Source organism: Magallana gigas, chromosome 6, assembly GCF_963853765.1.
Source record: "Magallana gigas chromosome 6, xbMagGiga1.1, whole genome shotgun sequence".
Classification (NCBI taxonomy): Eukaryota; Metazoa; Mollusca; class Bivalvia; order Ostreida; family Ostreidae; genus Magallana; species Magallana gigas.
In genome coordinates, this window is record NC_088858.1 from 33,896,463 (window position 1) to 33,924,132 (window position 27,670).

Here is a 27,670-nt window from a genome sequence, read left to right on the forward strand (position 1 = left end):
GTGTTTGTACATAAATTGTTAAGTGATTTAGCACCATACCTTTCCAAAAAATTTACTTCTTTCCTCAATTCCCTTTTCAGAATTCCTCATCTCTAGATGCTCATTAAGTGGCTGCCGTTTAATCCATCTTACATGCCGCCAATGTGGTTCATAACAGCTTGCAATTACATAACAATACCAATTCATTATCTTGCATGCAAATAAGTGGGAAAAAAATTCATTTTTCCACAAACAAACCAACGAGGATCTCTTGCTTTATGTAAAAAACAAATTTTGACATATATACATGTATAAAGCAAAACCTAGCTCAGTATTAGTATTTTGCATGGATAGAAGTGATTTTACAACAAATATTACTTAACATATATTTAAATACATACATGTATTTATATAGGTATAAAAGCAAATTAGCAAAATGGCTTATTGATTAAATTATGTTTGGATCAGATTTATTAAGTATTTTATTTAATACTTAATAATTCCGGATTGTAATTTCACAGTGCATGTACTCACCTTGATCTTCCATCTTTCAATCTAATAACCTCTGTAAGCTTTGCCTTGATGTGATTCTCAAACTGAAATTTAATTCATAGATATCTCATAATATACGGTGTAGATGGTATATTGATCAGCATAACTTCGGAAAATTCTACCAGACTTATTTTACATACCAACACTGATATCTTGTGGCCTGAGACTGTTGAAGCTCCTTTCATTAAGTCCCTTCCTGGACTTAATCGACATAATGCATTGACAAGTCTTTTACATTGTTCAGTCTAAAATGAAAACCCATGTACATGTGTAATAAAGATTCTTATAGATTAAATTTTTAAACAGCAGTACTGATTGACATCTTCAAAATATACAAATGTCTTTTAACTTCATTATGGATGATGCTTTTATCTGAAATAATATATATACTACAAATCAATATACTAACGTAAGCATGCACACTGTCATAAAGCCATGAAAGACTATGGTCCAATGGCTGTTTTGGAGATGATGTAGTATCTGGCAAGTTTCTTGACTGTTGACTTGAGGTACATGTATATCTAAATGACAAATTTCATTTCAGAGATCGGATTAAAAATTAAGGTAGTAATATAGTTAGTCATCACATGAATTTATTTTTCTTGTTCTTATCGAAATTTCACATCAACTTTTTACGTGCATGCACTTTTAAAGTTGCTGGTCCGATTTTATATCAAATTTTGTGCACACTTTTAAAAGATATTTGGTTATGCTAAGAATATGTATAATAATAGACATTGCAGTAGTTTTCCAAGTCAATTAAGCCAAATTTCAATGAAAAAAATATGTACAATTTTTTTAATAAAATACACAACATTAAAGGGTATCGTGTTATTTTGCCTCATGTTAAAATTCACCCCTGACATCGAGACAAGTATGGTTGTACTACGACTTTGACATCGCTATTAATAAAGGTTGTAATGTTCAGGCAAATTACAATTATACCTGAGTACGTTTTGTTTGCAAATATCTTTTAAGGTGGAATAACTCACCTGAAAAAAGTCACTCAAATTAACTGTAAATTGTTTGATTATGAAAGATATAATGATAAATAAACTATAAAATAAAATTATATATATATATATATATATATATATATATATATATATATATATATATATATATATATATATATATATTTTTTTTTTTTTTTTTATGTCAAATAAGCGAAAAAATTTGCATTTTGGGGATAAAAAATGAATATATAAAAAAAAGTAAGTAACAACAAAAGCCACTGCGGGATTTGAACTCGGTATGTACCGATCACAAGCCCGACACTTTATCCACTTGGCTATAAGGTAAGTTATAAGTTGCAGACAATAAAGTCCTTTTCATAAAACAAAATGTCATTTCGACCAGAGGTCAGCCATTTTATGACGATGTGTTATTCCATCTTAAGTTTGCTTTCTTTACAATCGATGCATAGCATGCTGGTTGAATAACTCCAATCATTTGGGGGACAAAACCAAATGATTCCCTTTTCTAAATATTCCCCTGATGCATTTTGGTTTAATTGTTATTTCCTTTGCCCAAAAAGGAATTATTTTATTTAATTTGAATATTTCTAACTTTGAAAGGAGACCAATTTTGCTGGTGTAAATATGCATGAGAATGTCCATAACTTTCTAAGACAAAGGGTTTGTATGGAAAATTATTTGATACTGTAATAACAAAAAAATTGAACCTGCAAGCAGCTTTAATACTGTTTATTGACAGGGCATAAAAATGATAAATTCTTAAAGGATGCCAATGAAGTTTCTTTACAAATGATTAATAATGATATTAACTCAATAAAATCAATAATAAAAATAATGAAGGAAAGGGAGGAAAATATCACTAAATGCATTTATTTGGCAGCTGCTTGCTAAATAAAAAATTGTTTGCATCATAATTTATTTGGTTGAATATCTTCATAGCTCAGTGATTGGGACTTATGAACTGCAAAATATCTTACAGTACAGAGCTTTTGTTCATATTAATGATTTGAGTTTTTGTTCTGCTGATTTAAGAAACTGGTGAAATTAAAGTTTAGCCACTTTAAAAGTAAATAAAGTTTCAATTTAATATGAGAAAAAGTTTTCACATTGAGTGAATTTAATTCTAAAACACATCACAACCCACTCTCAGTGATGTCAAAAGGTAAAATTACATGTAAACTTAAAAAATAAAGTTTTCAAATCAAAATTAAAAAACATATATTTTTTTAAAACAAAAACTTCAGCATGCATAAACTGTTTATACCTTCCTTTTAAGTCAGAATATATATATGAACTTCTCTTTCTTTTCTGAAAGCAATCGCAGGGTAAAGTAAAGAGATCCTATCATCTATTTGTTACATGTATGTTCTCAATTATTGCACAACTTTGTAAACAATTGAACTACTAATACATGTATATTTATTATACATAACTACCTTAGTGGGATTTTTTCTCAACTGGTATTCCATACTAGACTGAAATAAAGAAAACAAAACAATAAGCATTGCATTATACATTTCTATTAAATTACTATATACTCCATTATAAAATCTAAGTTTGCCCTTTTATGATTGCATGGACTTAAACTGAAACATATGAAATTGAGTCCAAGTAAGTATATCATTTTTTATCCCTCAAAAAAGTTATGATAGTATATAATGATAATCACTACACTAAATTATATAATAACGGTTTATACATGCTCAAAAGAAAAAATAATACATTGTTCTGGCCATTATTTCCTTTTGCAGCAGGATGCAAGGAACATTCACATTTGACATGGAAATATTTGGATCCAGTGCATTGCCTACAGCAAACCTAAAAAAGAAAGCTTTAAATATTTATACAGAGAGAGAGAGAGAGAGAGAGAGAGAGAGAGAGATATGTACCTGCATATATAAATTTATTGATCTAATCGTTTCAAATAATTTCATTGGTTTAATCTTGTTTTTAATAGTATTTGATCAAAATTCACACACATTTGAAAAAAAAAAAAGTTTTATATTCATATGTAGTTTGGCTGGTGAACTTAAAGAGTCCTCAACACCCTATGACTTTTACTTTTTAGGACATTGCGTCATAACATGCCGATTTCAATTCATTGTAAAACTGTTTACGTCACTAAAATTGGGTATCTAGCTATCTTTGTCGCACAGTGGGTATAGCTTAGGTCTACTAACCCACAGGTCCCGAGTTCAAATAAAGCAGGAACTTTTATTTTTATGAATATTTTTAAAATTTGTTTCTTGTTTAAAATTGAACATGATTTCCATTATTTTGAAGTCAAATGCATGATTGAATTTCATATCTGGAAAGGATGTTAAAAAATTGGATTAATTTCTATGACAAACTTTTCCAGAGGGTGTAGAGGACCATTAATTATCATTTTTATTTGTTTAAATACCAGTGTCCCTCTTTCTTCAGACTCTTTTGTATAACAATATCTGCAATACTGTTCTAAATCATCTGTGAAAAAAGATAAAAGGTATAAGTTTGTTAATTTGCATTGAATTTACGTACTACTTTATCCTATTTGAAATGCACTTATAATTACCAGTAAGTTCTAATAAAAGCAACGAAAGTACTTTGAGCTTAATCATTAGAATGTTAGTTTAAGACAGGGCTTCAATTATGTTATATTTTTGTAATAACATCATCATATTAAATTAACATTATTCCTGACGTTCTTCATTTACCACTGTTTTTTAAAAGAACTTGTCCAATGGACTTTCTTGTGTCCAATATTCTTCCGGTAATATCAATATCTAAATTCTCCTCCCCGGCAAGCATACATTCAAGGAACTAGAACCAACAAAAGAAAAAATGTGCAATATATTTGTTACACAAATTTAATGGAATTTGTTGATAATTAAAACTCTGGTTCTTCGTGAAGGTTATTTGACCTTTCACATGACCAAAGATTTAAGTTTAGTCATGGCTAAAGCTGCATGCAGAAAAATATAATCGGTAATTAAAAAAATACTTTGTGAAATTGTGTCAAATCTTACAAATTACAAATGCAAAGTACTTTATAAAATGTATTGACATTGTAAATTATAGAAGAAATGTGCAAATTTTCAGAATAATCAATGGTTTGCTTTTATTCTTAGAACTAGAAATAGTCTACAAATGCACAAAGATGGGTGGTCATTGTGATTACACTATACCACAGTAAAATACCTTTAAGACAAAAACACCGCATGATGTGGAATCTGTTTGACGAGCATGCTTTTTGCTATGGACAAACCACTCTGTTGGATTCTCTGATATGCCTAAATTTTCTCTTCCAAATAACAAGTTTCTAAAGAAATGAGGAAGTGTTGGTAGATATACCAGTATATGTACATGTACGATGAAATTAGCAATACATGATTTCATACATCATATCTAAAATTGTATGATCAACAAAAAAGGGAACTTACTTCCACTTTTCTTCAATTCGCAGTAATCGGTACGATGATTCTCCAAGTGGATTTAAGTAGTATAGGATCTGATCCTTTGGCATGATGTACTACAACATAATCTTGTGACACTGAATACAGGCCGGAATAAAATTTTCCAAACGTTATCTTGGTTTTTATTATATTGCTCCTCACTGTATTCATGTAATATTACACTTAAAGCAGCTAGAGCAAAAAATACCAGGATATCCTTTTATGTGTTTTAGTCATATTGATTATCTATCTTCAAGTATGAGCCATATTTGTCCTATTTACATGTAAATTGTATAATGTTAATTGTAAAATTTCAAACAGCCAATCAATGTTGAATTCCATTTGAAAATCTCTTTCAATAACTTTTTGAATTTGCAGGAAAACCTAACAAATTCTGCTACATGTATATTTGAATTCTCAACAAATCCCCCTCCATGCCATTTATAAAAGCAATGCATGAATTCAAAGTAATGATGAATATAACCCACAACAAGGCACCAGTGACAAGATCCTTCATTAACTGCTCCACATAGCACATCAAAGTCATCCAACTTTAGCACCTTCAATAAAAAATAGGACAGGTTTGAAAAGTATATTGTTATAAATTTTCTTACCTTAATAATTGACAGAGAGAATAGTATAAAAAAAATGCAAAATCAAATAAACAAAAAAAAGCAGCTCAACTAAGCTAAAAAGTACAACACTTCGAGTAAACAAACACGTCAAAATATCTTGATTATTTATATAAGTTTTAGCATTAATTTCTTAATGACACCATTAAACAATAACATCTATTGCTATTAAGTGTCATATGATACAAATTCTAAATCTTTTTTTTTTCAAATTATATAAATAATTTTGGGTATTTTCTTACCTCAGCAAGGTAATTGTGCAGTTCAGCATTTCCATTGAATATTGCAGTCATGAGTGTGCAATTGATATGATACACATGCTTGCTCTATGAAAAATATCAAAGATGGGTGAATAAGGCATGTGAAATGCCTTAATAAGGAAGGATTAAAGATACTGAAAAATTATACAATATCAACAAATCTGGTAGTTTTTAAAAATAATTATTTAAAACAATTAATGTTTATTTCTTTTAAATAACATACGATTGCATAAATATCTTGGGACAGAGTATATATTCTGGTTCTAAGCAACATATGCAATAACCTATGATTGCTACCCTTTCTTAAGTCAAGTTATTTACGAAATGAACTCAATGTGTACCCAAATTTTATGAGTATAGCCTTATAATGTTGGGTCAATTTACGCTTTATAAAAAAGTTTAAATTGCTACAACCCAGGTTCAATGAGTATAATTTGGATAGATATTGAGTTCATTTCTTCTGTAATTAACTGTACAAATTGAGAGCGTTATACTTTTAAAAATGATATTAATCTGTTTAAATTCAAACGTTACGTCAGGCGGATTAATACATTTTTGACATTGGTGCAATTAGACGTTTCTTGTGACATGCAATCCAGGTTATACTCAAACTTAACTAATTTTTCTATCCAATCAAACGCCATGTTACAAGCAGTGTTATATTATTGTCAGCTACCAAAATTGTGAAATTATCAAAACATTAATAAAAAACCAGTAACAGTTACCTCTTGTGATGATGCAAGCAGATATGTATATGCATCAATTATCTGAAATGTATGTATCAGTTGCAGGAGAAAATGTCTAATTTGGCATTTGTTTCAGTCTTTCAATAAAAAAAAATAAAGCTTCATACTGATAATATAATACATTAATTCATAACCAAAAAAATATCAATTTTAATACTCTACCTCATCTGGGAGCATGGTTTTTAAACAGTAAAAGGACCTGTCACTCAGTTTGTATGGTCCTATCTTGCTACACAGATGACCCACTGGTTTTTGAGCCCAAATATCCTCAACTGAGAAGTAAAATTGTATTGTTTAGTACTCAAACTAGTCTTTTTTCATTATAAAACACATTCACTTTACAAATATAAAGGACACACACATTTTTCATTTGTCTTTCTGTGTGTATTACTTCAAACATTCTTTTCATTTTAATTTCTTACCAAGACTATTGTCCACGGCAGCATTTTCAGCAGGAACGCTGGAGTCAAAACCTTTTAAAATAATATTTTTTTTAAAGAATATTTCTCAACTTATATATAGTTTGTGTTCCTCGTGAATTCTCTGTGTAATAAAATATGTAATAATTTGAGCTCAGGTCCAATTCTAATACCATTTCACATGTAATTATCCCACATTCCTTTTAACTGGGATTTAATTGACATTTATTTAGGCATCATTAAATAGATGTTAACATGTTACTGCAATTTGATTCTGCTAAGAAAATATGATACTCATTCAAAATAAAAGGAAGTGATCATTACAAAATAAGATATTTAGAAGTAGGGCTATTTGAACAATTCATAACAGCCAGGGTAGCTCAGTGATAGATCTCCTGACTAGAGCTGCTTGGTCCTAGTTCAAATTCTGGTCCAGCTATGTATTTTCATTCATTTGCATTAATATGTTCATTCATTCTTTCCTATTAAATATACATCTACAATTGTTTATAAGTCTCAAATTATATATATTCTTATTTATATCCCCTTAACCTACAGTTCTTCTCCTATTCATTACAAATAAAACTAGACATCATTGAAATGGTGATCACTCAAATAATGGACAATAGGATGAAAAGCATTTCAGAGAATTTTACTTTGACCTTAACATAGAAAGAGAACACATTACCCCTTTATACTTTAAGTACTTTTATCAATTTGAGCATGATTAAGCAAATGGGAAATAATTCATGGTCTGTAACTGGGTTATAAAGATATCTGCTATGACCTTCACATTTGATTTTTAAACTTTGTTCAAGGGTACTGCAAAATCTTTACCCAACAGCTCTGTTTATGTGAAGTAGGAGCCAAAGAACACTAAGTGGAGAGTATAAATGCTCTAGGATTTTTTCTGTGGTCCAATATGACCTTGACCCTTGACCTACAAACATCCATCAAATCACTGCACACTTTGACCAAAGGCACCCTTTGGGTGATGTATGATCCAGATTGGGCCAAAGGGAGAGAAGATATGCTCTGGGCAATACATGTATATCTCAAATGGACAGACTGATCTCTTAATAGGTTGTCCGCAGAGCAAGCCCTAATGACCAGATACGATTGACATGCTTTATATTATATTACCGGTACCTTTGTGTAAAGTTTGCTTGATGACTGCATGCCTAGCAACTCAATGCCGAATGATGCTCAATACATTGATTTAGTACAACAAAATGGCATTTAATGACATTTACACATGAGACCAATAGTTAAACAGGCTTCATTTTAAGCAAAATACTATCTGGGGCACTATGGTTGAGATTGACATTTTTTTTTAAAATAATGTATAATTATTTGAAGTTATTAAATCATACAAGATGTGCAACACTATTAAATAAGGGTACCCTTTTGGCAGCTGCCCGCCCACCATATTCACCATTTCAATAACCGGATTTTTCCTTTGGTAAACCCGGTTAAAAATACTCACTGCAATGTGGGTTTTCAGTTCCTCCATCAGTAACACTCTGCCCATATAATTCTGGATCTTCTGCAGATTCTGTTCCTATCAGAATTTCTTCTTGCACTGCAGGTTCATATAAAACTAAATATTTATACATAGTTTAAACATACAAATTATTCTTTCAACAAGTGTATAGTTAAAGAAATTTAATAAAGATTGCTGTTACCAGGTATATACTAAATTCACTTTAGCTAATATTCACTATTCACTATAAAACTGTATAATGTGTTTAATCTTGAAATTTGCTATATTAATACCTTTTGGACATTAGCCATTAGAGAAAATTATTCTAGCTTGAATTAAGTTTTTCTCTTCAAAAAATGCTAGGAGGTACATATTACATTTACATCATGATATAAAAATTTTAATACCTCTTCTACTCTTCGTCCCCTGAGGTTTATGTTTTTTCCTTCTCTTTCTTCTTGATGGAAGGGATCGGTATTTTTTTGTCTGCAATCTTTTTACCATCAAAGAAGTTTTTCTCACTGGAAGACCTTTATGCTTGGGGACCAATTTCTGCATAGAAGTCCAACTGTCTTGCAGACTTTTATATACATGAACCAGCTGTTCTTGATCGGGGACAAGATATATGGAAGATGAGATGTTTTTTAACAATTGAATACAGTTCAGTCTTAAATTTGATTTGATACATGTACTTGACTTTGCTCTTGGTATATCATTTTCTGCTTCTCTATCTGCCTCAAAATCAGTATTATCAATTTCATCAGTCCTTGGTCTAGAACTTCTTGGTGGAGAAACCTCTATAGCTTGTTTAAGGATATCTCTATCTACTTTGAAGTGTGGACATTCTGTATAATCTGGGTGTAAAAACTCCCAACTATGGCCAGGGAAATGAAAGAAGATGCTGAGCATGTGTTTACAGGGAAGGTGGCATTTACTCCAATCTGGGCATGAGCAGCTCGGCATTCTTCTCTCCAAATCCAAAATGTAGAAGTTCTTACCATCAGAACTAGGGACACGAAATTCTCCACTTGGCAAAGATGTTATTGCAGTAACAGGCAGATATGGACATTTTGGTGGAATTCGTTTCATGCAATGTTCCAAGAAAAATTTTGGCCTGTTGTGCAAAAATTCAGGAATATGAGCTGAGTATTTCTTGTACTCCCCCAAGCTCTGAATATTGTACTGAATGTATCTATAATGCAATACAAAAACAATTTTTAAAAAACTTATACCAGTAATTAACAAAATAGAGAAACAAATTGTTTTTTTTAATTTCAATTTTTCAATTAACAATTACATTGAACTATAATGAATTTCATTAAAATCCTACAATTAATAAGTAAAAAATGAGCCTAAATATGTCATACTGTGAAATGTCAATAATACCTCATATGTCATAAGGTAATTTAGCTTAGAAACTATATATATATATATATATATATATATATATATATATATATATATATATATATATATATATATATATATATATACACACACACACACACACACACACACACACACACACACACACAATTATTAATCATGATTGTTAAAAGGTTAAAAATTGACATTTAACTATTGAAATAATGTTTTTACATGAGTTAATAGTATCTGCATATAATGCTACAACAGCAATTAGCTAACAATGGTAATATTCGTATTAATTGACCTGTTCTTAGTAAACAATTTTTTTAATTTTAAAATTCATATATGTAGAATTTATAAGGAAATCTTTTACCGTTTGTGTGATTCTGGCAAATAATTCGAAATCAACACAGACAAGGTTGAAGAAAGAGATCCATCTCTGTATTTGGCCAAGTATGTTTTCTTAAACTCTTGGTGTTGTCTCTCTAACCCATTTGTGGTTGTGACTCGAGTATTTAATCGCGAGCTCCGAAAACACCACACCCACCTCTGAAACAATGTTTAATAAGAGTTACATATATATATTCCATGGTACATAATTGTATTTTATGATTGTTTATTTAATATATTATGTGATCATGTTATCAATGATTTTTTTACTAACCCCATCTGGGCATCTGACATAACTATTTCGATATCTCTCTCAACGTACTTTAATTAACTATCTAATTTAATTGTTAAAACATTATTAACCAAAGAGTAGGTTCTTTCTTCACAAGATATCAATAACTCTAATCAAATCATGTACCAGTATTTTAATTCACTTGTAACAATGATCACATATACTCTGCATTGTATAAAAATTGTATAAATGATAATATTTGTAGGAGCTGAATTACCTTTGCATTTTTCAGCCATTTCCCTTCGAACCATTTCTGTAACAAAGTACTTTCTTTCCAGTGAGTTGAAAATTTAAGATTCTGCACATGACCATGAAACTCATTCTCGGTAGCTGAATGGGCTATTTTCCTGAGCCTACAATAATACAAAAATATGATTTAGCAAACAAATATAAATATACCTTAATGTTGATGTAATCATATATGTACCAACTAAGATAAACTTACAGTTCAAGAACTTCCATTTGGACAGTAGTTAGACCATGTTTCCCATCTTTTATCCACCTGGTCCATGCCTGCTCCCTGTGAAAATCACAGAGTAAACTCTCACAATCTGGAAAAAATAAATAGTCTGTGTAATGTTTCTGGAATCAATCTTCATTTGACATAATGCATATTTCATTGAATCATTTAATATATCAATGTATTGCATGTAAAAAAGATTCCTTCATGTTTTCAATCAAATCAGTGCTACTTTTTAAAAAAACTGAGTAATATTGCATAAAGACATTTAAAATGAGGTTTCTTTTATGTTTTCGTGCAGTAAAACATGTTTACGAGATAGCTACCTTTAAAGGTATTTTCAATTGCCCAAATCTCCCGCTCGTCGAAGTCCGTCATGAAGTATTTGGGATTCCATTCTGGATTCCATTCCTTCACCATCTGCAGTCCTTCTTTTATGTTCTCTCTGTTCTCATTGGCAACAACAAATGAAGCAACGATGGAATATCCTACATTTGTGTTCACACAGAGAAAAAAAAGAGGGATGTCATATTTGGAGGTGTTGTAAGTGGCATCAAGCAAACAGATTTCATCTCCATATTTCATGAGAAGATCTTGTTGCCAGCTAGACTGATGAACAAAAAGCAATGACTTGGATGTCGCTGTAGATCTAGAGTCTACTCCATTCAATTCTTTATCCTCCCCTGCAAACCTGAAACAACAAGACAATTCTGTGAGTAAATGCTCTGACTGTTGTTGATAACCCCGCTCTGAAGCATTTTACAGGAAGATGACGTATCATTTGTTAAAAAATAAATCCTACATATGGCAAGCTTAACAAAACGTTAGTTAACACATTTCAATTGCAAACAGCTGCAATTAATATTTGCTGAGAAATCTTTGTTACAGACACAAGCACACACAAGGGAATGGGGGTATAATCATGGTAATACAGTATAAAACTAGGTTATAGCGAAGTCCTAGGGACCAATGATTATATCTGTAGTCGGATTTGTTATAATAACTATAGCAAATTCACTATATACATGTACATGTTTTCTTTCACCAGACTATAACTTTGCTAATTGGGGCTTAAAATAAAAAATAAAACATGCCATTTCTTTGATACTTTTAATTATCAGAATGTGAATTGAACTCAAATTTTTTTGGCTAAATTAGAGAATTCGCTTTACCTGTGTTCTTACTAAATGAGTTTTACTGTAAAAGGTTCGACATGCAGGCATTGCAGATGAGTACAAAGCAGATTTTCTTGAATGATCAAATTAACAATTCAATTTCACATTTCATTCTTCATAAGAATTACTAACCTTTACCAAACTTAACTAGAAAACTGACCAGTCAGGAAGGGCCCTGCTATGACAATTAATATACAGAAGTGAAAAAAACTTTGGATTCCATCCTCTTTATATCAACAATGATGAAAAATAAATGCCCGGCATAAGATGTAAAGAACTGCAATATATAGGATCTCATGATTTGTAGTTGGATATGATTTTCATCCAACAATTAAAGTGTTAAACTGAGGGGTAAAAATATAAGGGTGCAGCTCATGGAATGAGAGTTTAATTTGATTACATTTAAAAAAAAAATATGAAAATTATAAGTAACAACTGTATTTTTAAAATTTCAAGATAATTCCTGAATGTCTAAAACCTTGTATCTGCATAAAACAGGGATAACCTCATGTCTTATAAAAACACTAAACTAAATGTGTATTTAAAAAAGATTTAAACAGGTGTTTTATAAAATGCAAGCCTTCAGTGAATGCAAATACATTGTATCACCCAGGGTTGACCTCAACTTCAAAACAAACATCAGTTGCAGACAAAGGTGTTCATTAATCTTCATATGACAGATAGAGATAAGCCTCTAAATTTTCTGCAGCAGGCAAAATAATTAATCCCAGGGGGTTTATTGTTCTGCTCTCTCATCCTTTTCTTCTAAATTTACAATAAGAATTTTTTTTTTCAGAAATGACAGAATGGGGTTATCATCTGATTACCTGTTAAAATTAACAGCATTAAGGCAGAAAAAAAATTAATTAAAAAATAAAATAGTGAAAAAGGATATCTTAATTAATATATATCTTGATTTTAGAATTCAATAAATTATCATAAATCATTGTGTATGGTATTTTAACCAAAATAAAGTATGAATATTATATTTTAAATCCATATTTCAAAGAATGAACACAATACTACACATTATTCAAAATTGACCTTAACTTCAAAACAAAGTTCATTTGCAGACACAGGCAGTGCAGTAATTAATCTCAATGTGACAGATAAAGATAAAGCTTAGGATTTTCTTCCTGTGGAAGGTTAATTAATCCCAAAGGACAAATATTGCACAGCCTTCCTAGTATACATGAGGAATCTACCCCATCACCCCAGCTCCAAACCAGAAGACATAGAGAACCAAACTTAGCATCAAAATATGTATTTCTGACTACTGAACTACCATACCAAATTTGAACTTGATTGGGCAACCATAAAAAAAGTAAAGTTATTAGAAAAAAACAGAAAATTTGTGGATGGAAGAGTGACAGACAGACAGACAGAGTGATTACTATAGGGCACCTGCAAATCCTTGTGGGGCCCTAATTATTATCGTATCTAGAACTAATTCAATACTTCTAAATATATTTTTTCTTTAATGCTTTATTATCTCATATATATTGATCATGTATCCAGCAGTGAAAACAAATCCACTGAAAACAAAATTGTGCAATTTTTCCTTTAAAAAATGTGTTTCATTATAAATTTAACTAGAAAACTGACCAGTCAGGAAGGGCCCCGCTATGACAATTAATATAGAGAAGTGAAAAAAACTTTGAATTCCATCCTCTTTATATTAACAATGATGAAAAATAAATGCCCGGCAGAAGATGTAAAGAACTGGAATATATAGGATCTCGTGATTTGTAGTTGGATATGATTTTCATCCAACAATTAAAGTGTTTTTTTCTTGAGCCTTAGTGAGGGGATAAAAAACACACAAGTTGGATAAAAATCATATTATACTACAAATCATGAGATTCTATTTATCCCATATTTTATACACCGCAATCAATGTTTACACTGTTTATAAAACTCTACATTATTTTTACTTCATTATGCCTAGGCAAATCCCATTGGAAAGTCACAACTGTGGAATATCAAAAAAATATCCAATGAGTCATATCCACGGGATAAAGTGGGTTAACATGGGATGAAATAAAATTTGTTAAAAAAACAAAGAATTGATACCAATGCAATGATACCTAGGCTTTGCCTCTATTCAATAAAACTATCATAAATCATTGTGTACGGTATTTTAACCAAAAAAAATATGAATATTATATTTCAAATCCATATTTCAAAGAATGTACACAATACTACACATCATTCAAAATTGACCTTAACTTCAAAACAAAGTTCATTTGCAGACACAGGCAGTGCAGTTATTAATCTCAATGTGACAGATAAAGATAAAGCTTAGGATTTTCTTCCTGTGGAAGGTTAATTAATCCCAAAGGACAAATATTGCACAGCCTTCCATGTATACAATGGTAACATTCTCAGCAGTTATCTCTCTTTGCCCATTCATTCTCAGCAGTTATCTCTCTTTGCCCATTCTTCTTATGCATAGTTAGGAATCTACCCCACCACCCCAGCTCCAAACCAGAAGACATAGAGAACCAAACTTAGCATCAAAATATGTATTTCTGCCTACTGAACTACCATACCAAATTTGAACTTGATTGGGCAACCATAAAAAAAGTTATTAGAAAAAAACAGGAAATTTGTGGACGGAAGAGTGACAGACGGACGGACGGACAGAAGGACGGACGGACAGAGTGATTACTATAGGGCACCCGCAAATCCTTGCGGGGCCCTAATTAATATAAATGTTTTGGGAACATCAAATGAGGACGTCAAAGATCAATTTATCAACAGATTTGATGATTCCTAAAACATGATTTACTTACTGTGGCCTATAATAAAAGTGATCAGCAGGGTTGGCAGCCTCCCACTCCTTTACCATGTGCTGAATATTTTCTTGATCTTCAGTTGAAAACCTAATATATGTACAATATTATTGAAATTAAATACATTTTTGGATGTGTTAAATCAAATAAATATCATTGTAAGATACATTCAAGTGTGTCGCAGCGCACACACGCACACCATATACATACATAATAAATATAAAATAATAATTAATTTTTATAGTGCCCTGTATAATAAAATATAATTTTTGAGGAAAAACAACTTTAGTAAAACTCTTTATTTTTAACCACATGCGAAGTTCAAGAAAATCGACCATCTGGTTCTTTTTACGGGTCATCTCAAAGTTTGTTTACTGTAAGAATACTTAGGAAATTGACAAAACTACAATAGCTTTTTTTCTCAAATTGTAATATGTGATTTGTAATATCATTTTCTACCTTATATGCAAAAAAATACTACATTCTGTTATCTGGTTTTTAGTGGGGGTCATCTCAAAGTATTTAAATGCACCAAGTTTTGCTATATATTTGGAGTATTACAAATGTAGATTGGTAAAATAGATTTATTCAAAAATTAAAAAAAATACCCACAAGATTATTCCTTTATTGTATTCTTTTAACGTATTCCTACAAAGTGTTTTATCATAACGTCATAAAAACACAATGGCATTGCTGACACCTACCATACAATGAAAAAATTGTTTACAAAATAAAATTTTGCTTAAAAATTTTTTTCATTTATATCTGTTTCTCATTTATTGTATTCAATTTTATTAATGATACCAAAAAAAATTCATAAAAGTATAAATACACCAGTCTGTATTTTACAAGAATGCGCACAAACATACCCAATGAAAATTTAAGTTGGCCTCCTTAACAAGAGACTGCTGAATCTCTAGTCTGGAGCTCTACCATATAAGCTATCTGGCGCTGGTTTTCAAACCAGCAGGACTATTGCATTTGTAACATTATATAAATAGTGCCTGTTTAGGAGGGTAAGAGTTGTATTTGACACCCCGAGAAAACTATTGTCAACCGACGTGAAGCGGAGGTTGACAATGGTTTTTTAAGGATGTCAATTTCAACTCTTACCCTCCTAAAAAGGCACTATTTATTTTATTATACTGAATGTCTTAATTTTAAAGAACACTTAACTGCTTTTATATCTGAATGACATTTCTATGGCGAACCGTACGCGCATAGTTTACGCGCATGTAACAATTTGTTGTGTTACCCGTTGCCAAGTGTGTTGCTAATGCTGAGGGTAATAGAACGGATTATCAACTGCATCTTAACCAATCAGATATCAGTATTTAACATGAAAGTATAATAAAATAAGTTGGGGATTTTTTTATAAAACTGTACAGGTTATCACACTCATACACACTTACATATGTAACTTTCTTTTAATTACTGGTAGTGGCTGGGCAAATAATCATATATGGTTCTCAATATTATACGAAAAATAAGTGACCAGTATATTACTTACTGACAAAATCGAAGTGCCCTGTACATATGGTTTCTTATGTCTTTGTTTGTGGGATAGTATCTTCTGTTCAACTCTGAAATTATGGTATCCTCTGTTTGAATGTGCTCTTGGACAAAGAGACGCAAGTGTCTCCTCATCTCATCAATACTTCTGACACCATCATGTACCAAGCCATGAATTTTAGAGATAACAGCTTCATCTAAAGGTTGGCTTAGTCCTGAAATCTACAAACATTTCATACTAAACATTATAAAGATTGAGGTAAAATAAAAAAAATTCATATAAGATTATTCAGGCTTATGGTAACAATTTTCATTATATACCCATGAATTTTTCTTTCATGATGTCAATTTTACAGAAAGTGATCCGATTTTCTGGATTCCACGCTATGCAAGTATGAGTTTCTGATTCCGTATCACCATTCTCTTAAACTAATTAATTAAACTCTTAAACTTTATCTCTCTTAATCTTTAAAATCAGAACAAACTTGATTCTTCGCATCTACTTTGATCTGATCTGATCCACGCCTGGCATCTCGACGTGATCCAACCCTTTGCATCAAGTTACTGTTATATAACAATATCTATCTTTCATTATAAAGTGAGTAAAATGATAAAGTGTATACTAGATGGATTACATATATTTACAGTCAAGGTGAGCTGGAATGAGTTATTTAATATAATATATAAAAGAAAAAGGAAAAATTACAATATTTCAATTTTTCAAACTTGCAGGAATTAGCCAATATTTTGCTGACATTTTATCAAAAAATTATTGGACAATAACAATTAATTGCACAATGAATGTGATAGACATCCTATGCATTGCTTCATGAACCTTTTATTTTGATACTATGCTATTTATTATTAAGTTAAAATGGCCAAGGGGAGGGGGTAAGAAGGTACATATTTTACCATATCAAACATAGTCTTTAAACAAAATTAATGTTTAAGTGATGAATAGACTTTCACCTCTCCAGTTAAATGATTTCTGTGATCTCCTGGGTCAGGTAAGGTGATGTGAATTTCCAGGTTTTTCACAAGAGGTCCTTCCTCAGACAACCTCTGGCGGAGGAGTTTTGATAGCTGTTTTCTCCTCCAAGCTGAATCATTTCCTTCAATCTGGAAAATATCAATGTTACCAATTATTTCAGATTCATTTAAATCTACAAGTCATAGTAATGCTTTTCATTTTTTACAAGTTTGTTTTACAAACCTGTGTTACCAACATAGGTAGCTCAATTAGAAGCACCTAATTAGAAATTCAGGTGGTTTGGGATCTACCACAGTAAATATTTACCAGTATGAAAGAACACATTACAAAACTTATCAATTTGCATGATACACAATTGATCATGAGAAATATTTTACATTAATACTTACCTTAAACTCAGGAAATTTCTTATCAATTTGCATGATACACAATTGATCATGAGAAATATTTTACATTAATACTTACCTTAAACTCAGGAAATTTCAGAACAGCCTTTACATGAATAGAGGCTGGGCAATTCATTTTCTTGGTGGGCTGCAACAATTGTCTCACAGCAGAGGTTTCCTAAAAATTATTTTAAAAAATATTGCCTACCTATTTCTTCATACAAAGGACTAAGTGCGGTTTTATGCAATTTTTGCCCCCCAAAATCAAAGTTTTAGAAAGAGCTTTAAAATAAGGTGAAAGATAGTTAAAATCATATTAGAAATAAAGGTGTAAAAGGTTATCACCACAGTGACGTCATAATGTAGAAATGACGTCATGAATATTGCATTATTTTGATAAATTGATGTTTTGTAGCAAAATATGGGTGTTTTCCGATGGTTTTTTGACTGGGAAACATCGAGCGCAGGCTTGCTCAAGTACCATTTTTTAGTATTAATAATATGTATAACTATCTGAAGAAAAACATATGTTAAAATCGCACTTGAGCAGACCTGCGCTCTATACTTCCGAATGCAAAATATAGTGCAAAAATGAGAATATTTTCATTTGTTTGCAAATTTGTGGGAATTAGGTCATTTAAGTGACGTCATAGATAAACAGCGGGTGAGCAATGATGACTAAAATCAAGATTAAAGTTATAGGTATCCTCTTTACAATGATTTGTGAAGATTTCATTTTCATACGAAACTATTTAAAAATTGGTTGAAATCGGGGGCAATTATTTGACCATACCGCACATAGTCCTTTCAGACTGCCAATTTTATTCAACATGATTTCTATTTTAACTGTATCAAAAAGGGAAATTAAGCCTGACCTGTATAGACTTTTTTTTGTGACGATCTGGACCGTGCATGCACTGTCTTACTTGGAACCCCAAGATGGTAAAAGGGGTTCCATCAAAAGGCAGTGCATGGCCTCTGCTTGCGTCCACCACTTCCCAAAAGATTTTGACACCACCTTTTGTATTGGGATCTTTTGGGAAAAAGATTTTGACATTATCAAAAATATCATAACTATTAATTTTCTACATGTATATAAAAAGACAAACATGTCAATCTTCATGTTCTTTTTATTAATAAAAGTACAATTCTCCTGATTCATTGTATTTTATATCAGAAAGTTATTGATTTTCTATTGTTCACTACCATTTATAAGTAATATTATACTTCCTAGTTAACACCTTTGAAAAACCATCTTCGCTAGCCAAGGGTTTCTGATTACTCATAACAACATGAACAAATAATCGCACAGTTTATTATAACTTACTATGAAGTCTTAAACACAAAACGTATCGAACTATCTGTAGCGAAAGACAACGTGTAGGCCCCAATGTCCCTATAATATAGACTTGTACTTAAAGGCCTATAGTACACTGAACTTACTTACCGATCTTACTAAAACCTTTAGATTCACGAGCTATACAAAAGCGGGACTGGCTATCTATTTCATATTTAGTAATTAGCTGCTTAGCAGCATGCACGCTGCCAACACATTTCACAACCATGCCGCTTTTTACATCTTTATGATTTCTATCTTCCTTTAAAGAAGAGTCAAAAGTTCGCGACTAATTCAAGAACGATTGAATATAAATAATCAAGGGCAGATAAATCTATGTGCAAGAGAAGGTAACTCCTGCCTGCCTCCCTGCAGGCGGTACCAAATAGCATTAATCTCGGGATTCACAGGATTTTATTTTATGGCCAAGCAAGTTCATGTACATGTACCAACCGACTTTTTAACATTGTTATCCTGTGCTTATTTTTACGTTTGATAAAGTCCGATCTCTGTCAGCCTATATGCTTAAGCTGTGACATTGTTTCTTTAAATATATGCCCTCTTCAGACCTTGAACATTTCACACAGAATGCACGTGTCCTGTCCTTAAGTAGTTCCATATGAGGAAAAATATTTGCAAGTAAAAATAAAATTAATATCAAGTTATAACACATTAGATTGTTATATTATAAATGTGAAATAAATTTCACTTGGTTTTCAAAGAAATTATGAATTCATAAAATTCTCAAAAGAATTTTTATGTTAATCTAAATAAAATTTTTCAAAAAATATTGGAGTTCTAGAAATCATTAGAACTGAACAAGATCAATGCAAAAGAGAACGTGAAGTGTTTTTTTTTGTCTACCCTTCTTAAAAATGACAAAAAAGCTCTAAAATTAATTAATTTAAAATGGCATTTTTAAGATTTTAATTTAAAGGGAGTTGGACACAATTTGAGCTCAAATTTGTCAAATTTTATGTTTCCATTTTTAATGTCTAGAAAGGTCACTGTGGATGTTTTTAATGCTTTCTCAAATTTTGAAAGTTTAACATCGGGAACAAAAAAGATACAGAGGTTAGAATTCTTTGTTTTGTAAACAAAGCTCGAGTCCTTTTATTGATTACAGACGTATTGGTATCAATTCTAATCTAATATTTTGTTGAAGCTGATAAATTATTTAGAAAAACATTGAATCAGTTTATCTTGTTTGTCAAAAGTTATTTTGTCAAAAAAAAAACGATAACTGAATATCATTTATAAACAAATATAAGACTCAAGCTTTTGTTTACATAACAATGGCTTTTCCCTCTGTATCTTGAATGTAACTTGATTTCTAACTTTTAAATTTTGGTGAAGTATTCAAGACGCACAAGTAAACCATTGTATGCATAAAAATTAAATGCTGATCCAAAATTGTGTCTTGGTATCTTTAACAGTTCTTTCCATTACTTATATTGTCTGCAAGTGTGTTAAAAAAAAATGATATTAAACGTTAAGAGGGTTTTTTTATGATAGAAACCTGAAATGTTGTATAATCCTTCTGTATGGAATTCTAATGAATATCTTTCACGATACCGTTTAAAGATTAGCCTATGAAATTTTTTTTGATAAACTTCTTTTCTACAACATTACACGTTAAATAAATAAATAATCCATGGTTAAAGTTTAGGCAAAGAATTAGAACATTTTAGGTGAGCCAATAATCATAAATAAATAATACTTATTTTTCATCTAAACTTCGGACTATAGAATTAAACTCTTAAAGAACCAAACAAGGAAGAATTATTCAATTACATTGTATCTGATTTCGGGGAATTCTTTCTTCCTGCTTCTTTGCTTATATTTATTGAAGGTAACATGTAAATGTCGATTTAAATCCTACATAGACTTCGGACAGTCCTTCGTTAAAGAGATCTGCATTAACACAAATGGTGTTAAAACGACCATAGAATATGGGTTGTACGAACAGCAATATGCCGGTGGTGCTTTCGCCATCTCCTCCTCCTCCCTCTGTGGCACCACATGTGGTGCATGTACATGTAAAAGAAGAACCCGATGATTATTCCAGCGGTTCCGATTGCATTTACATAGGAACAGATCAGGCAAACGAAACCGTAAGTATAATAAAGTGTTTGTAAAAATATTTTAACCCGAAATTTATTAAGACAAGCGTTAATAGAATGGCCACAACACTAATTCTGTCAGCAAATATTTGTCTAAAATACGTGGATTTGAAATTTAATTGAAATTTAATTTAACTAATTTGAAATTCATGAAGTGAATACAGCTAATGTTGTTGCATTTCATTAGGCATACACTTAAAGAGAAACTGACATAAAGATGTTTTATACACATATACATATATTTGATCATTTTCATGTGTATATAATATTTGAAAGGACTTTAAACTCTAAAAGAAAAAAAGTAAATTTATGCTTTACAACAACTGTTCCAGAAATACATTATATACACAATTATATCATAGTCTCAGAACTATTAGAGTCTTTATCAATTTTTTCAATGCATGACCATTTTCTTTTGTTAAATTGTTTAGATATATGAAATATAAATATATATAATCCTCGTAAAATCACCCTGCCTCCATTTCTTCGGTGTGCAGCTATTCACACACCAAATAAAAAATATTAGTTTTTAAAAAAAGCATTTGGTATAACAGAAGCTTTTACGTTGACGCTGTTCAATTTTCTGCTTACTGCTGGAGTTGTGCAATTTATAGTAACATTAGCGATTCGCATGTCTACAGTTAGGACTTTGCTTTCCGCAAAGTCCAACTAAAATGAATGAAGTTTCTTCTGGATTATATTTTGAAAATGACTGAAAAATGGATGAAATCAAGTAAACCACGCTTTAACCCCATTTCCTAAATGTAACGAAAATACGTGTAGGTTTATAGTTCCTTCTCAGATATTCGAAAATCTTCCTATTATAGTGTATGTATAAGTTAACATGTAACATTTCATGAAAATAAGGGCAAATCTACTGGTTTGAAAAAAAAACAATATATAAAGATTATGTTCAAAATATATACAGTTTTTTATTACATGTAATTTAAAACAAACATGACAGTTTCACACTTGGTACGTGACGAAATTCTTGCTTTTTAATATGTTTTCGTTTACTTTTTTCTTTTTAAATGTTTCAAACTGCATTTTTGTAAAGCAGTAGCAACATGATTAGTATTTCAAAACCGCATAGAATTTCCTTTATATATATATTTACTTATTTCATCATAAGAATACTGGAAAGATAAAAAGATCAGCTTTGTGTACACTGTATAGGATGCTCTTCTTATTTTTTAAATTCATCATTGATACGTGTTTTTATCAATTATATCACAAGGTAAAACTTGAAAATGAATTGGGGGAATACAGGGGATTGGTACCTCAGAATACAATCAATGTGGTCGAAAATAGAGAAAAATATGCACATTTTTTTGATAACTGGTCACCGATTCCGGAGAATCTTGATGAAGAAGGCAACGATTCAGGACCCAGCAGGCCTCTTTCACACCAACTCACTATGAATGAAATAGATACACGAGCACGGGAGGTATATACATCCTCACTTTCGTTTCTTAAAAATAGCTAAGATTTTTTAAATATTGACAGTAGTTGGGCATTTGAATGTCCATTCAAGTTTAAACATTCTTATACGTCGTGAAAACTAGTATAATAAATGAATGTTGGTGAACTATTTGTTTTACGATTTTGATTGGTATCGATTAGTATTCATATGATCATGTCTAGGCTCCTTCAACGTGTGCTAGCAGCTTTGAAAATTTGAAAAATTATCTTCTCAATGGTGTGGCCGGACACGAAAACGAAGGGAAGTTGACCGTCCGAGCAATCGTGATATGGTTAGGGGAACAAAACCCTGATGACTTTGCTGATCGAACTCCATCTCGAGACACTCCTGAGGGGTTCCTTTCTTTACTTTCAAAGAAACAATCACTCTTTGTCACTTTCTTTACCGTACTTTGCAGGCAAATAAGACGTCATTTACCATTAGATTTAACGTTATATTAATATTTATCATAAATTTATCAAAGTGATAAATTTCTTTGTCATAAAAAGAACATAACATACGTGTACATTTAAGTATGTTACGGTTATGCTCTATTTTAAAATATATAAATCCGATTGTTTTATATCAACATTTGTAAAATGAAATTGGCACCATTTCTAACTGGATAATGGTTAAGGGATTTATTTAAGTCAGTTCAGTATGAGAATATGAAATTTAAATACTTCATTATTGTATAAGTTGACAGCAGGTTGATTTTTATCTTATTATCTAATCAAATATTTCTTTACAGAGAGTTTGGCCTCAAATGTGTAAAGGTACCCGGAGTATCAAAAGCCGGGGACTATCAGCCCGGGGATGGAATAAACGATGGGTCATCTGATAAAGATCATAGAGACACTTGGGCAACTGTCTTTATAGACAAGAGGTGGGAAATCGTGCATCCATATTGGGTCTGCAAGAGCTTAGTAGGCTTTAAAGCAGGAGGATGGATAAAACTTGAGGATCACGGGAAATCGGTCCTTAAAAAAGTAAAAGAATCAGTAGGTGTCTTAAGAAAGGCGTTCAAAGAATACTATATTTTCCCAGATCCTCAAGAATTCGTACACAGATGTCACCCTGATGAAGACAAATGGCAACTTAGTAAGACACCAATTGACAGAAAATCATTCTTTCAAATGCCTTACCTATTTCCAACATTTTTCGGATTAGGCTTGAAAATGGTTTCTAAAAAATCTTGCTTATTGAAAAGTACAGATGGAGAAGTGATAATTGAAATTCAGGCACCAATTAAGAACGCCAACACAATTGACTTATGGTATGAACTATATCTGAAAGACGGTAAAGAAGAAATCGGTGAAAACATCAAAGGTTTTCTTGAAGCTGAGAATATTCCAAAATTGGTTGCAATGCTGCGATGTGGCGATGTTTGGCGTTTTAAGATAAGCTTACCAATCAAAGGAACATTTAAACTTTGTTGTTATGGTGGACCCCATAAATCAACACTCTCTAGAATAGCAGAGTTCCGCATTGACAATCACGCTCCGAAAAAACATTTCCACATTCTTCCATTTAACCCCGGGCGTGTTGGATTTGGTCCAGGTCCTGCAGCTACAGAAGCCAGATTTTTTCAGAGAGCAAATCAGAAAATTGCAAGAAGAAGACTGCATGATGCTTTATCGCAGATTGAAGTCGGTCCAATTTTTGACAATACCGTGGAAGACTTTAATAAAGCCTTGGAACATTGTTTTAAGCAAAAAATAAACAAAAATGACAGTGATATTGTTTCTACAATGGCTAAAGTAGAACTACTAACTTTGAAAAACGGTGACCTATTTTTTCACATATTTTTCTTTAATACATATTGCATTTTATTACTTTAACTACAAATATATCTAATCATACCCGAGCAATGACGATGATTAACAATTGATGGCAGTATAATGTATAACGAAAGTTTATGTTAAATAACAATCTTATTACATGCAAAAAACCCCCCATAAATTGAAAGATATTTAAGGGATATTTCTATTCAGTTTGTGAAACAAAACAAAGATATGATGAATGAAAAATTAATCAAAAAATAAATTTAGACTGGTTTGAAATGACTTTTAATTATTAATTAGTTATGAGTATATCATAGTTTTGAAAAAGAGAAATAAAATTTTAATCTGATATAGAAATATCATTTCTTAAACTTTAAACTAATGTACAAAATTATGATTAAAGTATTTGGTTTCTGTAGAAAAAAATATAAAATATATGTTTTGTTATACGCTATTCAACTTTGATAATGATTTTAAAACATGTTGTTTTTTTTACTTTATAGATGCACGTAATGCCGGTCTTCGAGAACATTTTAATGTGACAGAGAAAACTCTAAACAAAATACAGTCGTCCATCTATTCACCTATCCTCACAAAGGAAATTAATACATTGAAAAACCAACTGCAATATTTGAAAAAAGACGAAGAGGAATTATAGTATTTTTCTTCAGTTATGTTCGTTACACGCCTTTGACTTTAATTTTTTTTACGTATCAGAAATTTTCTCTGCAGATGAATGAAAATGCATTTTTTAAAATCTTTCTTTGTCGTTTACATATATAAGTATATATAAGTATTTTAGATTTTAAAGAAAAAGAGTGTCTGAATATCAACAAAAAAACTTTAAAAGAAAAAAATGATTGGATTGTTTTTTATCTAAAAATAAAAAGAACATTATTCGTAGATTGCAAACTTTTATTTGTTGCTTAAAGAAGTATAATTATATGTTTATACATCACCATTCTTTAAAAAAGCTTACTCGTTTACAGTATCACATACAATGGATTTGTTCATATCATCCAAAACCCACAATTAAACACTTATTTGAGAAATATACAATGTACAGTGACGTGCAATAGAGCAGATTAAACGGAACACAATCTTGATTCAAACTGGGGAATTGGTTAAAAACGTAGATTGTAAATAGAAAGAGTTGCTTCAGGCATATAAACGACTGAAGTATAAATAAAATATATCAACAAAATGTTATATAAATTTCAAAATTTCATAAACGAAAGAAAAATTACCTTACAACATGACACAAGTAAATTTAACAGTTATAAATCATCGTAAAACTGAAATTTTCCATTAAGGAAATTAGTTATCAAATATTCAAATATTTAAAATCCTGCACTCTTTGAAGCTTCGTTAATTTTTATATGATAAATTAAAGTTCAAACTGATGAGTTATGAAATAAAATAAAAGTCAAAATTTCTAATTTTAGTGACTCACTTTTAGATATACATCAAAGCATCAATTAGATAAAAGGGAAAAAAAACTGCACAATATTGTATTGACGATTTATGATAAAGTGGACGAATTTTCATCGATAGCTTGGAGACCTTTACAGACTTGACATTGAAATGTATTAAGCAAACGAATGGCAAAATTTAAACCTTTTGAAGCACTGCATGTTACATGTATTAAAGTGGAACTGCCAATATGAAATAAATCGTTCTTTCATTTCGATTTGTTGGGTAAATCTTTCAAATGTAAACAATTTTTTACCTACTGTAAGTATTTTTACATAAGAAAAAATAAAAAAAAAAAGAAGAAAGTTTCTACTGAAGTTTTAGAGCTTTACATTGGACCATACACGACTTGATGGACATTTGTGGACAAAGGTAAATAAATAGTACATGATTTATATACGTGTTTGATATACATTATATAAAATATATAATTACAATTCTAAAAAACATAACCGTTATTTATAAATAATTATTTTTGTCTTAATGAATGTTACAAATTTCAAGACATTGAAAAAGATAAGAATTATCAAAGACGAAACCAATATAAAAAATCTTGTTTTACTGACTATTAGTATGCGTCAAATATAAAAAAAAAAAGTCCAAAAAAATGGGCTTTTTTGGTTGCCATCATGATACAAATGAAAAAAAGTTTAAACCATCAACATAACACAATGTTTTATTCTAAATATGAAGTTTATTTTTGATCGTTTAATATTTTACAAAGGTAAAATAACCATGGATATTGTAGTTGTAATCTAAAATCATCGCAAGACATGTTGACAGAGCTTAACATTTAAAGCGGAAACTAGGAAACTAAAAAAACACACTGAAGAAGGTTTTAGAGCGATAGTAAGGTGTTCCTATAAATATCAGGGGACCATAAATTACTTACAAATCTACTGGATGGTTTAGAAAAAAGTCTAAAGAGCTCTCTTTTATGATCGAATTTTCCCAATTTTGTTGACTAAAATGCAACAGTTTGAAATTATAAAAGCAGTCTTGATTGGCTCTAAAATTAACACAAACAGTATACTTTGCAGTGATACTGAAATACTAGTACATTTGTCTACAAAACCTTTTACTGGGTGCCAGATTAATGTTTTATGTAACTTTGGACATGAAATATTTTTTTCATTGAGCTAAAGCTTCGAAAAAAATTTAGAGTTTACGTCAATAATGTTTGTATCCTGATTGAACCTCTTTGATATAGTAATCAATAAGGTGTTCAAATAGATGTCGGAAGACCTTAAATTTTGTACAAGTTTACCAATCCAAGTATTTACTAAGGCATATATCTGAGTAATCTCACTGAAAACAAAAGTCACATCAAATAATTAAGCAAAAATATAATATTTTGATACTAATATCCGACAATAACGTTTTAAACCTATCTACAAACTTTTTAAAGTTTTTTTGACGATTCGCAAATAACAAAGATGAATTAGACATAAAATGCACTAAAGTAGAAAATGAAACGCGTAGGGATAAAAAAAAATGTGTTTTTATTTACTTTTGCTGCCATTACTGAAAATAAAATACACTTAATGCGCTTAATAATTTGCCATTAGATATAAACTCAGTATGCGTCTTTTAGAAAAATACACTGTCCGCGTGCATGTATTCCTTCACAACCTAATATGA

The 27,670-nt window shown here is 30.8% G+C and overlaps 3 protein-coding genes across 3 annotated transcripts; 1 reads left to right on the forward strand and 2 right to left on the reverse strand.

Annotated features, from left to right (window-relative positions):
• Positions 1-33: 33 nt before the first annotated feature.
• On the reverse strand, positions 34-5,491 carry LOC136276589 (uncharacterized). Its single transcript, XM_066088961.1, has 11 exons — positions 5,431-5,491; positions 4,931-5,019; positions 4,689-4,809; positions 4,205-4,310; positions 3,913-3,974; positions 3,231-3,326; positions 2,945-2,983; positions 941-1,052; positions 672-776; positions 514-575; positions 34-157 (listed from the first exon to the last, which is right to left on the reverse strand). The coding sequence occupies exons 2-8, from the start codon at positions 5,011-5,013 to the stop codon at positions 975-977; spliced, it is 585 nt and encodes a 194-aa protein (XP_065945033.1). The 5' UTR covers positions 5,014-5,019; positions 5,431-5,491; the 3' UTR covers positions 34-157; positions 514-575; positions 672-776; positions 941-974.
• A 130-nt stretch (positions 5,492-5,621) lies between these two features.
• LOC136276371 (uncharacterized) lies at positions 5,622-18,999 on the reverse strand. The gene is made up of 16 exons (XM_066088258.1): positions 18,727-18,999; positions 17,931-18,029; positions 17,444-17,593; positions 16,473-16,696; positions 14,963-15,052; positions 11,319-11,683; positions 10,978-11,083; positions 10,750-10,885; positions 10,224-10,399; positions 8,890-9,674; positions 8,486-8,581; positions 7,003-7,053; positions 6,743-6,852; positions 6,560-6,601; positions 5,817-5,900; positions 5,622-5,630 (listed from the first exon to the last, which is right to left on the reverse strand). Exons 1-16 carry the CDS (start codon positions 18,763-18,765, stop codon positions 5,622-5,624), a joined length of 2,562 nt encoding a protein of 853 aa, XP_065944330.1. The 5' UTR covers positions 18,766-18,999.
• A 2,070-nt stretch (positions 19,000-21,069) lies between these two features.
• Positions 21,070-25,654, forward strand: LOC105338339 (uncharacterized). The gene is made up of 5 exons (XM_066089147.1): positions 21,070-21,301; positions 22,548-22,757; positions 22,955-23,190; positions 23,524-24,557; positions 25,060-25,654. The coding sequence occupies exons 1-5, from the start codon at positions 21,140-21,142 to the stop codon at positions 25,212-25,214; spliced, it is 1,797 nt and encodes a 598-aa protein (XP_065945219.1). The 5' UTR covers positions 21,070-21,139; the 3' UTR covers positions 25,215-25,654.
• The last annotated feature ends 2,016 nt before the right edge of the window (positions 25,655-27,670 follow it).